Source organism: Kryptolebias marmoratus, linkage group LG17, assembly GCF_001649575.2.
Source record: "Kryptolebias marmoratus isolate JLee-2015 linkage group LG17, ASM164957v2, whole genome shotgun sequence".
Lineage (NCBI taxonomy): Eukaryota > Metazoa > Chordata > Actinopteri > Cyprinodontiformes > Rivulidae > Kryptolebias > Kryptolebias marmoratus.
Genome location: NC_051446.1, coordinates 21,127,320 through 21,142,720, shown reverse-complemented (window position 1 = coordinate 21,142,720; position 15,401 = coordinate 21,127,320). Strand labels below are relative to the sequence as shown.

The 15,401-nt window shown below is 39.3% G+C and overlaps 2 protein-coding genes across 4 annotated transcripts in view; both read left to right on the top strand.

Annotated features, from left to right (window-relative positions):
- Positions 1 to 264: 264 nt before the first annotated feature.
- ldb3b (LIM domain binding 3b) lies at positions 265 to 13,024 on the top strand. 2 transcript variants are annotated; one of them, XM_017436821.3, is made up of 9 exons: positions 270 to 817; positions 3,462 to 3,613; positions 3,927 to 4,002; positions 7,801 to 7,823; positions 9,111 to 9,308; positions 10,258 to 10,281; positions 11,725 to 11,894; positions 12,015 to 12,051; positions 12,461 to 13,024. In XM_017436821.3, exons 1-9 carry the CDS (start codon positions 722 to 724, stop codon positions 12,555 to 12,557), a joined length of 873 nt encoding a protein of 290 aa, XP_017292310.1. In that variant the 5' UTR covers positions 270 to 721; the 3' UTR covers positions 12,558 to 13,024. The 2 variants fall into 2 exon arrangements, with proteins under 2 accessions (XP_017292316.1, XP_017292310.1); XM_017436827.3 differs by lacking the exon at positions 10,258 to 10,281 and having other exon boundaries at positions 265 to 817.
- A 1,412-nt stretch (positions 13,025 to 14,436) lies between these two features.
- sncgb (synuclein, gamma b (breast cancer-specific protein 1)) overlaps positions 14,437 to 15,401 on the top strand; it is a 12,115-nt gene continuing 11,150 nt past the window's right edge. Inside the window, exon 1 of one of the 2 annotated variants that reach the window (XM_017436840.3) lies at positions 14,437 to 14,758. In XM_017436840.3, the coding sequence (XP_017292329.1) occupies positions 14,638 to 14,758 (121 nt within the window). In that variant the 5' untranslated portion in view covers positions 14,437 to 14,637. The remainder of the gene's footprint in view (positions 14,759 to 15,401) is intronic. The other variant, XM_017436847.3, reaches the window with a different exon arrangement.

The following is a 15,401-nucleotide window of genomic DNA, read 5'->3' as shown; positions in this document are numbered from 1 at the left end:
ACGGCACAAAAGCAAACAACGTCAGTGCACAAAAACTGATTGCACATAATGGGGTGCTGGCAGCACGCACTGATAGCGCTAAGAGAGAGGAAGAATGTGTTGCAGTAAGAGGGGTCTATATTGGCCATGTGAATCGGCAGTGAAGCATTCTGGGGCTTCGTGTTACAGACCTTATACGGGGGCCACGGCCCCTGTGTCTCTGCTAGTCTCAGCTATTCTTAGCCTGTCTGTCCCTTAACTTCAATCTCACAGGCAAAAAATTATTCTCCATCTTAATATTTAGCTTAATGTTGACTTTTGAGGCTTTGCTTTCCTGCTAGTTGTCAGATTTCAGGCTCTGAAGGTGAAGGGTTTGCAGAGACAGATAACTTTTTCCTGCATTGGCTCACCTCTGCTTTCTGTCTGTGTGTGTTTCTGCACACGTGTGTTTGTGTGCACAACGCATGCCTGTGTGTCCGTTTGTGTGTCTCAGAGGTTTTCACAGCACCTGACCCACCCACCCACCGACCAGCACCAGCAGGGTGTTTGTCCTGAGAGCTGGGAGCAGACCAGGAGAGAAGGCTGGGCTGACGGGGGGGACGGGCACGGCACGGACCGGGACAAAAGAAAAGAAAAAACGGGATAAGCAGAACCAAAAAAAAAAAAAAAAACCCAAACAGAAGGAGAAAATTCTTATTCAGAAGGAGCTGTTAGCCGGAGGAGAGCTGACATTTAACAGAAGATGAGCACGTACACAGTGACTCTGAACGGCCCGGCTCCATGGGGCTTCAGACTACAGGGAGGGAAGGACTTCAATATGCCGCTCACCATCTCCAGGGTAAGGACAGAATTTGTGCTCAGAATTGCACAAAACAACTTAGAAGTTTAAAAAAAGCAACAAATGGTGTGTCGCTGAAAGCATAAATTTAAAACCGAAACTAAATATCTTCAATTTTTTTTGCAATAATCAAACAACTTCAATAAAATGAGCAACTCAAAGATGATAAACATACACTTCCATTTAACAGTTATTTCAGCTGACATTAATTCACAACAAATCTGCAAAGATTCTCGTATATTTTTCAGTTAAAACAGTTTAAATGTCAATAGGGTTAAAGGTTAACTTTGCAAAACAAAGTTTGCCACCTTTAACCTTTCACAGCTTGTGTTTATGCATGTGCATTACTGTAAATGTGTGTGTGTGTGCACATACTGTAGGTGTGATTTGTATGTGGGTGATTATGTAATGTTGCTGTATGTGATGATGATGACAGGGAGGCTCCAGGGTGATCTCCACAGAGATTTACAGAATAAACTAGCAGTGGAAAGTCGGAAATTGGTATTTCACTGCTGTAAGTTCATGAGTTTTATTTACCACTCTTTAAAAATATGACAAATTGTGCAATTAAGTTACATTTTAGTGCTTAATTATAACCTGACTTTATTAGGACAAAAAAAAAAACAGGATGTAGTGAGCAATAACTGAATACATTTATACCAGTTTATTCAAAATATACCAAATGTAATTTCAAAGTTACAATTTTGAGGATAAATTTAGCTCAAAAAGATTTATTAGCCATGTTATTATTAGCCATAACAAATGTTACACTCTTTTTGTAGCTGCAGTGTTTCAATAATTGTCAACTTTTAGTTTTATGAGCATAAATTTATGAGCATTAATGTGCAAATGAAGACAGCAAATGACTGTTCAGCAGAGACCGGGTCACTCTTTGGCACCACTGCTGGAGCATTAACAGCGTTTGCTTTAAATAGCATCAGAGAAGAGTTAGGATGGATGAAGAGATGTGAGGAGTGTGAAGACGCTAATGGCAGCTTGTGTTACCTTTAGTAAGCTTAATTCTTCGCTGCGAGTCAGTTTCATTTCCAGCCTCTGGAGTTGCGCCTGAGGAGGAGCAGATAGAGTCAGGAAATGAGAGAAAGAGGAGACAATGGAGAGGGTGATGCTCACCTGAGTGGAGCCGTATTATCTCTCCTCCCTCACGCCCCCAGCTCTTTATTCGGCAGTCATCATTAGGCTGACTTACACTGACTGACATGTTAGTTTCTTGCCTTTTGATCTAGATCTTTGGGATTTTTTTATTTTTTGTGGTCTGTATTGTTAGATTTGTCTCATCCCCTGGTTGCGAAGGAGCCCAGCAGGTTAACCTAAAGCACCGCGGCTCGACGTGACAGCTCAGGCTGGCATTACAGTTTGACGTAACACAGCTGGGGTTTGGATTTCTGCCGACTTTTGCCAAGAACTAAGAAAAGAAAGAGAAATGGAGACACATAATGTTAGCCAAAGCTCAAAAAGTTAAATAATTGGCTCTGTGCACAGAGTTTAAGTTACCGTCAGTCTTGTTGTCAAGTATAAATTGTTTTAAAGTCTAATCCTGACCTTTGACCTGTGTGTCATTATTGCCATTTTATTCTTCTGAGGCTGACTCTCTGGTCTCTTATTTGTTACCAAACTGAGCCAGTGCACATGAAAGATGTGTGGGTGTGTATTTGAATCATGTTTAAGTTGTGTCTAACTAATTTTAACTGTAAAACAAACTTACATGTTTTTATTCTGAGAAAACTTGCAACATTTGGACAAATCTTTCCCCCTCATCTCCTATAAAATGTATTTGGAATAATAATAATAATAATCTATCACCTTGATTTTTCATAATATATAATAACAATACAGCATTATATATTAATATAATGATATCTATTATCATAATTTCATCACTGAATCCCAATTTTCAAGGATGAAATGTGAGCTCAAAGACATGAAGTGATGATTTGACTGAGTTTTATTAGTTAATGTAAACATGTTTCTAAAACCCAGAATCAGACAAGATTCATGCATGAATGTCAGTAGCAGGTGTGTGTTTGTGTTTGTGTGTGTGTGTGTTAGGTGGTGAAAGTGCGCACAGTAGAGTCCATCAGCTTGAAGCCATAGGCATCAACAGCATTTCTTATTTTTAACTTTTTAACGAGTTGACTGTAAGTCTAAACCCAGCACTGTACGTCTCCGAGCTTTCAGCAAAGCCTCGTTTCTGTGGAGTTTCACTGATTTTTATTTTTTTTTTTTTTTTTATTATTGCCAAGCTAAAAACATAAACGGCTGAGGGTCAAAATATGAAAGGTTGTTTAGAATGTCTTCCTGTTTTCAGCTGCACAAGACTCCAATCTGATTCTGTTTGTAGCAAACATCAGAAATGACAACTTCCTGTTGTTTGTCCTTCATGTTGCTTTTTTATTCATTTACCTCAGCAAAGACTTATCAGACAGAAAAAATAGTGTCTGCTTAGTTGACTAATAAGACAATAGCATCATTACCTTCAGATTTTATCTGTTGCGCCTCTACACTTACATTAAAATGCAGACTCAGATATAATTCTTATTCAAAGGTGAATAAATACCACTCAAATATCCAGTTACTGCATATTTTTGTCTATGTGTGATATGCTCTGTTGACCCGCCTTCCACAGATAACCCCCGCCAGTAAGGCAGCAGGTGGGAGCCTGGCCCAGGGCGACATTATCGCAGCCATCGATGGGGCCAGCACCGACGGGATGACACACCTGGAGGCCCAGAACAAGATCAAGTTGGCCACCAACAAACTTACGCTCTCAATGCAGAAGTAAACAACCAGCACACCTAAACTCTAACAAACAGCTGAAACAACTGATGTAGATGATGCAAACAAATGTAGTGGAGTCACAGGAAATTCAGGAAAACTACTTTGCACAAATCAGTGTGAACATTTAGGATTGCTCTCGCAGTGTTACCAGAATAAATGCTAGATTCAGATATCAAATAAAAAGATTTCCTCCTACAATAAATACATGTCAAAACAGCCTTTTTCTGCAGCCTAAACAGAAGTCACAGCAAGAGAGACACGTTTATGAGCGAATGAACTGATTTTAAATAGATATTTTGCTGTGTGTACACAGATCAAGACGTCCCGCTCCAGTTCCCACGGCAACTCCAAGAATGGAGTCACCGATGCCCATCATCCCACACCAGAAGGTATGAAACACACAAACACACATTTATACACATAACTGCACAAAAACAATGCCATATCATACAACTGTCACAAAAAAAATAAGTCAAATGTGTTTTTATCTTCTTGTTGTGAGCAAATCAGTTCTTGTTGTCATGAGGCAGAGCTCTGCTGCCCTCTAGTGTAAAATATTCACACAGCAGCTGCAGGGAGGTCAGAGGTCAGCAAACACCAACCAAAACACAGAAAGAGCAAAAACAAAACTGGCTGCCACCTTCAGTGTATTTCAGAGTCTTTTCTCTATAAATCTGAGAAACATTCTGTATTTTTTTTAGAAGGGGGGAAGATTTTTCAGAAGTACAAATGAAGGAGCCAGGCTCTCAGAAAAACCTTTAGGACATAAAATGAATTGCAGGATCTTAATTGTATACTTTACTAATATATATTAAGTCAATTGTAAATAACTAAAGTAGCTAGTGGGTGGGGCAGAATTCTAAAAAAAATTATACAAATATTATTTCCTCTAAATATATGACAATAAAGTTTGAATTTCTCAGATTCTTCTCTGAATTCTGCTCTTTTATAATTGTTTTCATCCTTGCAATATCAGGCCTTTACTTGCTTTGTGAAACATTTAAAAATAAAAAATAAAAAAGAGGATAGCTTTAAGCATTTTTACCTCCAGTTATGAAGAACTAAGAATAGTTCATTGTTTCTCTGATCTAGTGCAAAGAACTAAAACCTGCAAAATTCTTCACTCCGGAGGAATGAAATGACATCTTCCTCGTTTAACTGTACATTAACCGGTCTATAAAAAGAAAATGTGTTCAGAACTTTTCATTACCGGGCTTTCACGTGACGCTCACACGTGACTCTATTTCCAGATGGTTTACACAAGCGTCTCTGGCCTCAGACCAGGTAACAGAATAGCAGCAGGTTGGACTTCGGGGTCGTCTTTATTGCAGGCTGATCTGAGCTCTCTGCTGAACGTCCAGCCATCTCGGTGCCCGTGTCCAAACTTTCAGAGGAATTTATAAAGAACTAAACGAATTATCGTTTGTCTTCTTCGGTTTTTATGAAAGAGAAGATTTTTAAAAAGGCAGCAAAAATTTAGTTTCTTTCACTTAGTAGTGCTTAAATTCCTTAATCTCATCTTTTAATGCATTTTAGTGTACCTGCCCATTGATAAAATGTCAGGCCCAGAACTATATATATATATATATATATATATATATATATATATATATATATATATATATAGATATATAGATATATATTGTTTAACATTATAGTCTATCAATGAAGTAAAAAGCTAAGCTGTTTTTTTTTAATACAAGTTAATAATCTGGTTAAATTCAAATGGGTGTTTTGCTTTTAATCTCCTTAGAATTATATTTCTAAGGAGACAACTCATTAAAGAAAACACAAAACAGAGTATGATTCGGTCAGTCTGTAGCTGAGAGTCATTCACAACACGTTTGGCGAAAACTAAACAACTTTAATTGGCTGTTAGCAAAATATCTTGTGAAACGTTGGTCAGATGTTAATGAAACTCTCAGAAAGTAGTCATTCAAAGTACATCTACAATTGATTAACTATTGGGGTAAATTCAATTCAAGATGGCCACCACAGCTATTCAACCTTAGCAAATACAAACAAGGCTATAACAAAGTGAGTTTTATAGATATTGAGCTCAAATTTGATGTGGTAGTAGCCGAGAGTCATTACCAACACACTCTGAGCGCTAACAGGTCGTGGGAGAATTTGCAAAATTGAATTAAATCATGCTTAATGGTTTTTTTTCTAGATTTGACCAAAACTACTACAACTGAGTTATTTCTGAACAGAAGATCTTAGTTTATAACTCTGGCGTGAAAGGCAGCGGGCGATATGCATTCCTTCAAGGAATGCTGGATCTTTAATTTTGAGATCTTTGTGTGGAGTTTATTCAAATTAATAAGACTGACACCAGAATTTCTAAATGATATTAAAATAAACATCCAAACCAGGCAACTTTCGATGCAGTCCACATTTCTACAGATTTGTCGTCACAAAGAGAACAGTTCCCTCTTTGGAGGGAGACACACCGTAAGTATTAGTGGCGCTTCCACCATGGAATACTTTGAGAGGTTAATTAAGGGTGAAACCTTTGACATATCACATCCAGGTATCAGTCTCAGCTAATGTGTTTCCCCTCTGGAGCTGAGCTGCTTTACAGTGGCAGCCAATGGGACATCAGGTGTCAGGAAACAAGCTCCAAGCAGAACACAGGACGATGATCTCAGTCCTGCCGGCGGCCCCACCTCTCAGAGAACATGGACACACACACACACACACACGTAGTCAGAGCAGCTGTTGGACCTGGTCATGGAACTTTCCGCTCTGGTTACACACCATCATCCTGAATGCCAAACCTAAGTTAGGGCACTCCCAGTCTATAAGGAGATGTCCCCTGAGTGGGATGGGACATCTCTTTACAGTACCTACTGTATCCAGAACCAACCCGAGTTCTGTAAAAACAAGTCAAAATAAACACATTGACAGCAACAGGGAACACCTCGTTCCATTTATTTGGCAGTCATCTTACCACACGTTCTCACACAGAAACGATTCATAAAACTGTTCTCCTAAATGTCTTCAAAATGTCCAACGCAAGAAAAAAAGAGCGATTGAACCAATCAGCTGTGTGATTGCCTTTACTGCTTTTGTTAAAGACGTACTCAACCTGTTTCCAACAATTTAATTCAGTTAAGTAATAATTTATTGATGCCAGTAGCTTTCTACAATCTTGGACAAGTATATTTATTTTGTGGCAGGGGCTGTGAAAAAAATAGAGAAATAACATTAAATCTGTCAGAGTTAGCCAAAGGTTTTTTCCACGAATCTCAAGTAGCTATTTGATAACCACACAGCTAATGCATTGCCTTACACAGGAAAATTATATTACTACAACATTCATCACGCTCAATAAGTTATTTTTAGTGACATTGTTTTGACTAAAGTTATCAGATTGACTCAACTGAATAGTCATGTGATGTGAGCTACAGTAGCTGTGCAGATGATTTACCAAGTTGGCAAAAAAAACAGTGATATTAATAATACTCTGCCTGTTTTTTATCAAATGAGATGAGATACCTTAAACAGACGTCACTAAATATAATATAAACTCAACTTTAATGCCATATGTTGGCCATGAAGTTCTGTCCAAGTCATGTTGGATAGATTTTAATTAGCAGTGTTGGTGAAGACCAGAATACAATATTTTACCTCAAATATAACATCCACCCTGCAAAATGGGAACATTTCACATATTTTATGAGCTAAAAAGACTTTTAAAAACTCAGACTGTTAATCTTTGTGTGAAAAAGTCAAGTTTAAGTTTATTTTTATGATTTTTTTGGACACATTTCTTGGTGAAAGGGTAATAGAAGTTATAAAGCTCCGGTATAAAAGTACAGAGCTCCTGCAGTGTTACAGTATATATCTCCACTTCTGACATAAATGGATCTGGTGGTTTGTGCTATGTTTGTGTATATTTCTGTCTGTTCTGTGCTAAATGTGTCTTTGCAACCCCCCCACCCCCCTGCTGTGTCATGTGACTGAAACACTTCTGTTCTTGTCAGTCATTCCTCTGGATGAAAGAAGAGCAGGCGAACATCAGACTGATGATAAATGACTTCTATTCTAACCTGTGCATGGGATTACAGGAGAGCTGGATAGTTTCCTACACAACAAATACAGGATGATGTTATCATGACATTTCATCAGCTTGAAACGTTCTCTTCTCTTTTGTCTCTATTTGTCTGTCTGTTCCTCTTCAGGTTATTGCCAACACAGCTGCAAAGTCAGTAATATCACTTTGTTTTTACATTTTATGTGCATGAAGCAACCTCAGCAGAGTTAGAATTACTGTCAGTGTTTTGTGAAGTTTGGGTGTAAAGTTTGATGTAAACCAAAAGTTAAAGCTTCCTCTAAACCAGTGGTTCCCAAAGTTGGCAGGACTTGAGATGATTTCCATTCAACAAGTAAAATTTTGACTTGATTGCTAATAACATATTTTTATAATTGTTAGCAGACATTATAAATAGACTAAAAAATAGAGCAATTGTTGAGGCTGTTTGAACTGTTATTAGATCCTTGTTTAGTTGATTTATTAGCAACAACTTTACACTTGAACCAGCAATAATCGAGTTGGGAGTCTCTGTTGTTGTTGTTTTGTGCGTCAGAAGCTGAAAAGTTTGGAAACCACTGCATAGTAGTACTAAATCATAGTATTGCACCAACTGAGCTGGTTGACTGTATTAGTTTGCAGTTTACAGCTAAAAAATCTAACAAGCTTAAAACCCGAAGGTATTCACTGCACTAGGACTCTATTTGAAAACATATTTTGAGACTCTCTTTAACATTTTTTAGAAATATTACTGCCTTTTATACCTCAAGGTAGTATCTCACTGGGCTGCGACTTCTGGCGCCTTGTTGGCGGACAGCATTCGTCTCCAGAATGTTTTGAGACATTCTCAATTTCCTCGCTTGAGTCGGACAGGCTTGTAGTAGAACTGCTTGAATTTTGAACATGTTAAAAAGAAACTGTGACCAATTTAGTCTCAAAATATTGTCACAAGCATTCAAAATGCAGTGATGCAGAAGTGAAAATTTTCCATCTTTTCTCACAAAGTTGAGTCAGGTTTGGGTCACCAACTAGCCTCAAGTCAGAGGCCCAGTGAGATTCTGCCATCAGCGTTTGCATGACTGTTTTGCTGCTATTTAATGAACTTTTACTTAACATAAAAATGCAGCATACTAACAAAGATCACAGCTCCTCCATGCTTGACTGTAATGTGGGAAGAATCATTTGACATGTTTGTGTTTCCAGTGATTTTTTTTTTAGTTTAGTTAATGATCTGTTTACTTTGAATTTGCATGTTGGGATATTCTTTGGACTTGTATGTTAGCTTTATTCTATTTTTTCCAAGTATCAGCTTGTATTTTGAGCTAAGCACTGAATAATGATGCAAAAGTAACTTTTAGAACCCAGTAATGACCTCTCCTTGTTGATTACCGCATTACCAAACAACAAACTAAAACCTCCTGCACCTTTTCTGACACCCGCTCCTCACACATGCTCTCACAGTGTGGAGTACACCCCCAGTTTTAACCCCATAGCTTTGAAAGACTCAGCCCTGTCCACCCACAAACCCATCGAGGTGAGGGGTCCCGGAGGAAAGGCCACCATTGTTCACGCCCAGTACAACACACCAATCAGCATGTACTCACAGGACGCCATCATGGACGCCATCGCAGGACAGTCACAGGCCAAAGGACATGACAGGTGAGATCACACAGCTAAAATAACTCCCCATCCTTTTTTATTTGACCCGTCTGTATTGGTTCACTTGGTAGTTCATCACGTTCAGTCGGCTCACCCAAATTAACAAAACAGAAGACATAAAAGAATTAGACTTTCAAAAACTGAGTTTTGCATTTTAAAGGAAGGTGACACCAGCGTTATTATTCACTCAGTTACTTCAGGTTTTTGTTATTATGATCCCAGCGACATGCTTTCCATGACATGCTGCCATTCAGTCATGTCCTATAAAAATCACAACTCATAGCAGAGGGTATGTGTAAATAAAGACAGACCATCCAACACACAGCCTTTTCCTAATCCTAAACATGTAGTTTTGATGCCTAAAGAAAACTACAAAAACTGAGTCAAACCAAGAGTAAAAAGAAAAATAATAAATTCAAAAAAATCTACTGATAATCTCACAAATGACTTCACAAAACGTGCAAATATAATCCAAATTGTCTGTCTAATTTGGTATAAAATGGTGTATTTTTTTTGTCTTTCTTGTCTTTGTAATGTGGGTGAACTGCCAAATGCAGCACAGCTTTTGAGCTTATGTCAAAGAGTCCATATTATGCTCACATACAGGTTCAGAACTGAATAAATGTACTACTTCAGAGTAGGATTTTCCCTGCAGTAATAAGGGGAACAATCTGTGAAGCGGATATACTGAGAGCTTCTAAATTGTGATTTTTCTGTTAGGTAAAATTACAGAAAGTATAATGTGGTCTCTTAAACCCTATACGCTGCTGCAAATAGGATATCTACAGTAGTGTATGTTTAGGCTTTTCATTGTTGTCTGTGTCTGTCCCGTGGACACATCTGTGCCTTTCACCCACTTTCCTCTGCTCATTTCATCCAACAAACCAACCTCACCTGTGCTGTCCTCCACCCATCCCTCCCCAACCTCCCCTCATGAACCTGACCTCAGTGAGGAGGCCGGATCTCCTTTGGCGTGAGTACAGCTGCGTTGCCTTTTCCTCTCACTCCTCCTCTAACACGTGGCTTCTTCGTTTCACAACAGCTTGTGCATTGCTCCATAGTGCAGTAATCACTCGTTAAAATGTTTGAAAATCCCCTCTTGCTGCCCGTATTCACTATGTATGTGCATTTATGTTATGCCTCATGGTGTTCTAACTATGACACTTTGATGAACTCCGTTTCATGTGCAGAAGTACTTTGGACACAGTGTGACACCGCAAGTCATGTTTCGAATTTTTAGCATCACATTGTGAAGAACAATGAACACATTGTTGAGATTTCCTTGGATGGGATTTAATGGAATGGGAATGTTCTGACAAGATTTTCAAACTATGATGAAAATCACTGCTGATGATTTGTACAGACTCACTTTCTAACCCTCCATGAAGAATGCTGGAAGAGCACCATCCAGTGCTTTTAAGTCACTCTGTTGTTTAGCACACTGTACACTACAGGCCCCTTAAACCTATAACAGTAATGCATTGTTAATTATATGAGGCAAAAAGCAGTTTTCTGATTAATTAAACAACTCAGAACAAATAGAAACAGAATGCATGAACTGACCATGATCATATAACTTCCTGACTGTAAATTAAATCAAAATTAACTTTCACAAAGTTCATGCAAACAACGTTTTAATGGCAATGGATTTGTTTCATGGTGCAGTGTGGCTCATTTTTGTCTCATTGATGTCCTCTAGTGGCACAATCAATAAAGGCTATTAAAACAGACAGAAAAGAAAGTAAAGGCTGCACCAGTTTTTATAAAATAAAACAAACAAACCTTGCCTTTACAATAGGAAAGAATTAATAGGAAGTCTTGTGAAGCTCATTGAGACTCTGACCCTTTAGATGGAGGGCCAGCCCAAACCCCTGTACTGGGTTACCTGGGGATCAACAAACTCCACTCATCATTTAGGCTAGTTTTATCTGGATATTTTTTAGAATAACTTAGAACAGGGGTGTCTGATCCTGATCCTTGAGGGCCACCATCCTGCATGTTTTACTTGTTTCTCTGCTCCAACACACCTGGTTTGAATCAGTGGGTGATTAACAGGCTTCTGCAGAACATGAAGAGGTAATTTAACCACTGAATCACGTGTGTTGGAGCAGAGAAACAAGAAAAACATGCAGGATAGTGGCCCTCGAGGACCAGGATTGGCCACCCCTGACTTAGAACAACTTTAGTTTTAGTCAGTTTATTATATAAAAAAGTATAATCACCACCTCCCCTACCATGGGCCCATCTCCCCAGGTTGAAGGGTGAGGCCTCGCCATAATCTGAATAAATCTGAGTTAACAAAAATAATCTAAAATAAACTAAATAATCTAAGTTTAAGATTAGTTCATGTCTGATGCGTTGTAAATAAAATAAACATCAAACGATCTGAGGTCTAAGTGTGCCCTCCGCCCTGCAGTGGAGTTCTGCCCGTCAAAGAGCCCGTGGTGGACTGTGCCTCTCCAGTGTATCAGGCGGTGATCAGGCCAGGAGAAACAACCCAGGACATGTCTGAGTGGGCTCGCCGTGCTGCCAACCTGCAGTCCAAAAGCTTCAGGATGCTGGCTCATATCACCGGCACTGAATACCGTCAGTAGTCTGCCTCCTTCTGTCGATTTTGTGCTTTCCATCCTGTCTGATATGCCTCACACTTTCTCAATAATCCTTGCAAAAATGAATCTTTATTGTGCTTTTCTTTTGTCTGTGCAGTGCAAGATCCAGATGAGGAAGCGCTGCAGAGATCAAGGTAAAGATGACCTCATAAAAATGAGTTTTCACTCTTAGACAGCAGCTAAAAGCTAAATAGAGCAAAAGAGGATACAGATAGAGCAAGCAGCTGAAGAGGATTTGAAGGAGAACAACGTTTTTCAAAGAACTGAGGAGAGCTCAATGTATTTTTATGGGGAAAATCTTTGTAAATAAAGTTTAATATCTTGGCAAAAATTAACAGGAAAATGCTAAATCAGCATTCACAAGACTGTTGACGTGTTCATTGCTGAGCTTTAAACACAGTCTGGACAAAGTCAGATTCTGTCTTTATGGTAAATTACGCTGCTAATTTTTAGCTTTAAAGGTGACATCACATGAAAACATTTTGTTTAAATTGTTTAAAGTTGTTGGATTTAACAGCCTTATCTTGTCATCCTCACGGTCAGAGAGAAGTTTGAGTCTGAGGTCAAAGGGCCACGTTTTGCCAAGCTGAGGAAATGGCACCACGGATTGTCTGCACAGATCCTCAACGTCCAGGAATAAAGATGAAGACGGAGACACAAAAAGTGGAAGCGTGACATGAAGGGAGGAGGACATGTAAACACAGGCAAAAACAAAAGGAGTTACCAGGAAGTGGGGATGAGTTATGGAGAGAAAAACGAGCAAAAGAGGAGGAAACTCCTCAGGAATGTGAGATATTATTGCAGTCTAGGATAATAGAAAGCAATACTAAATGTTAGTATGAGAATGCTTTATGTTTTTAGGTGTCAAACATATTTGTCTGCTGTTAAGATCTGATCTCACATCTGCGTTCTTCTTTCTGGTTTGTTTCCTGATTATTTGAGCTCTCTGTTTCTTAAATGAAAGGGAAAAGTGTACAAAAAATAAGTGTTCAAGTAAAACCGCAGAAATGTCTTTTTTTTTCTTTTTTTTTTTTTGCTCCCACAGAAATCACAAATGTATTTTAATTTTAAAACTAAATGAGCATGTTTGTGAGAGCATGTGAGAAACACACTATTTATCTACATGCACAAGTACAGTATGTAAAAATGCACTCAGAATGTACTGATATCAATGTGAATAAATGTTTTCTTAAATCTACATGGAGAAGTGTTGAGAAATGAATTGATCAAGATGGCCGTCACAGCCAAGTGACTTTAAAAAACACAAACATGGCTATGACTCCAACAGTTTCACAGATAACAAGCTGAAATCTGGTGTGGTAGTGGCTGAAACTGATCCCTAACACAGATTATGAGAGCTAACAGATTGTATAAGATATATCTTTAAACTGCTGCCACAGTTATTTGGAGTCAGCTCTGTCTGTTAGCAAAATATCCCATGAACCACTGAATGGATTTCTATGAAAACCTCCGGGAATAATCAATGGCTCTTCATCTACAACAGATTAACTTTGGGAGCCAGTCCAGTTCAAGATGGTCACCACAGCTAATCATTAACCATGACAAAAGTGGCTATAACTCAGTCTATTTTACAGGTATTGATGTAAAATTTGGTGTAGTAGCAGCTGAGTTATTTACAACACATACTGTGAACGTGATATCTCATGGTATTGCATGAGATTGTAAATAACGTTATTCTCAAGGTTTGACCAAAACAGCTTCAACACAAAATGAATTTAGTCTAAAACTCTTAAATGCATTTCTTCAAGGAATGCAAATCCTTCAGTTCAAAGTGGAAAGGCAGAGGGATTTTGGAAATCAGAACACCAGGTAGAAAAAGCAACTAATAGCTTAATGTGACTACAGTCAGTCGACATGTCAGGGTTCTGATTAAAACCGTAATTCTGGTGACACTAAATTGAAGGTATTGTTGCATCAGTGTCATCACAGAACTGCTTTGTTGTCGAGTCAGCGGGTCAGGGTGAAAGAGAGGAGGAGGGAGAGGAGGAGTGGGTGGTTGTGACTCATTAAGGTGGGGATGACGAAGCATTTTTCATCCTCCACTCACAACAGCAAAATGGCTGCAGATGCTTTCTTTGTTTCCCCTAATCCACGGCTTCAGTCAAAAGCCTTGAACAGTAATAAGCCCCATGTAAACAATTCACATGATTTGATTAGAAAACAAACACTGAGTATTTATGAAAGTGATAAATATGAAATCACATCTTTGGGCCAAACTGTATAGATTACATGACAGATTTCATCTGTTGTATGACGTAAAAAGAAATCCTCTTCCCCTCCACTGAAGCCTGTCTGGTTATGTAATTTTGGGAGCAAACTCAGCCTCTAGGAAGTCTCAAAGCAACGTGCAAACAGAAAAGGATGGCGTGATCATAAGGGAGGAATGATGGAGGCTGGTTGAAAGGAATACTGCATGGCTTTAAAATGCTGCAGCATCCATCCCTCTTTCCTCCTCCTCCTCCTCTTCTCTCCATCTCGTTGATCCAGTCTGTCTCCTCCTCCCCTCTTCCTTCAGTCTGCCTGCTGTGGCCCTGCTGTGCATCGCTCTGCTGTAGCACCAACAAGAGGAGGAGCTAAAGCACTCTCATCCTCAGGCGCACACGCTCTGCCATCTCCCATCATCTCCTCTGCACCCTCACTGAAAAACACCAGCCAGGCCCATTCGGAGCAGGGGGAGCCCAGCCGTTCTATTGCCCAGCATGGATGTACTGATGAAAGGCTTCTCCATGGCCAAGGAGGGGGTGGTGGCCGCCGCAGAAAAGACTAAAGCAGGCATGGAGGAGGCGGCAGCCAAGACCAAGGAAGGGGTGATGTATGTAGGTATGTAGAAGTGTCTGTTCATAGAATACAAGAGAAATAAGAATTTTCAGGTCTCAGTGCAGACATTTCCTGTATTTTTTTATTTGATTTTTTTGCATTGTTTGTGTGGGCTTCTGTCGGTGTCCAAAAATAAGTGAGAGAAACACAGGGAGGAGGAGGAGGAGGGGGATGAAGTGAGCAGAGGAAGGATTCTGCTGCAGGACTGCTGCAGGGCAAAGGGAGTGAGATCTGAAAAAGTGATGAATGGATAGATGAAAAAAGAAGTTGCAGCTGGTCAATATGAGACAGATGACTGGCTTGTGTTTGGTAGAAATTCATTTTAAAAACGAGGAGACGAGATGAGGACAAAGGGACGCTGCAGAAGCTTTTATCACCTGACTAGAATTTACAACCAGCAGGCAAATTCAGTCCAGCAAGGAGCAAAATGTCAAGTATCTGACCTAAATTTAAATGTATGTGCAGGTATAAGTCTATAGGCCGGCCATTTTGAGACAAAAGCAAAAAAAGGTTTTTCAAAACAGTTCATTTCACAGAAGAATGCAAGCTGTTGTCTCCTGTAGTTTTAATTTTAGCTCAAGCAGAGACTGCGTCACATCTCAAGGTTATCACCTGAGAGGATGGGAGGGGAGGGGAGGGGAGGGGA

Bases quoted from the DNA above. Each gene is read 5' to 3' on its own strand.
- ldb3b (XM_017436821.3), top strand. From the start codon at position 722: ATGAGCACGTACACAGTGACTCTGAACGGCCCGGCTCCATGGGGCTTC. The intron at 4,003-7,800 runs GTATGAAACACA...GTTCCTCTTCAG, and splicing joins CCATCATCCCACACCAGAAG to GTTATTGCCAACACAGCTGC. The intron at 10,282-11,724 runs GTGAGTACAGCT...TCCGCCCTGCAG, and splicing joins GAGGCCGGATCTCCTTTGGC to TGGAGTTCTGCCCGTCAAAG.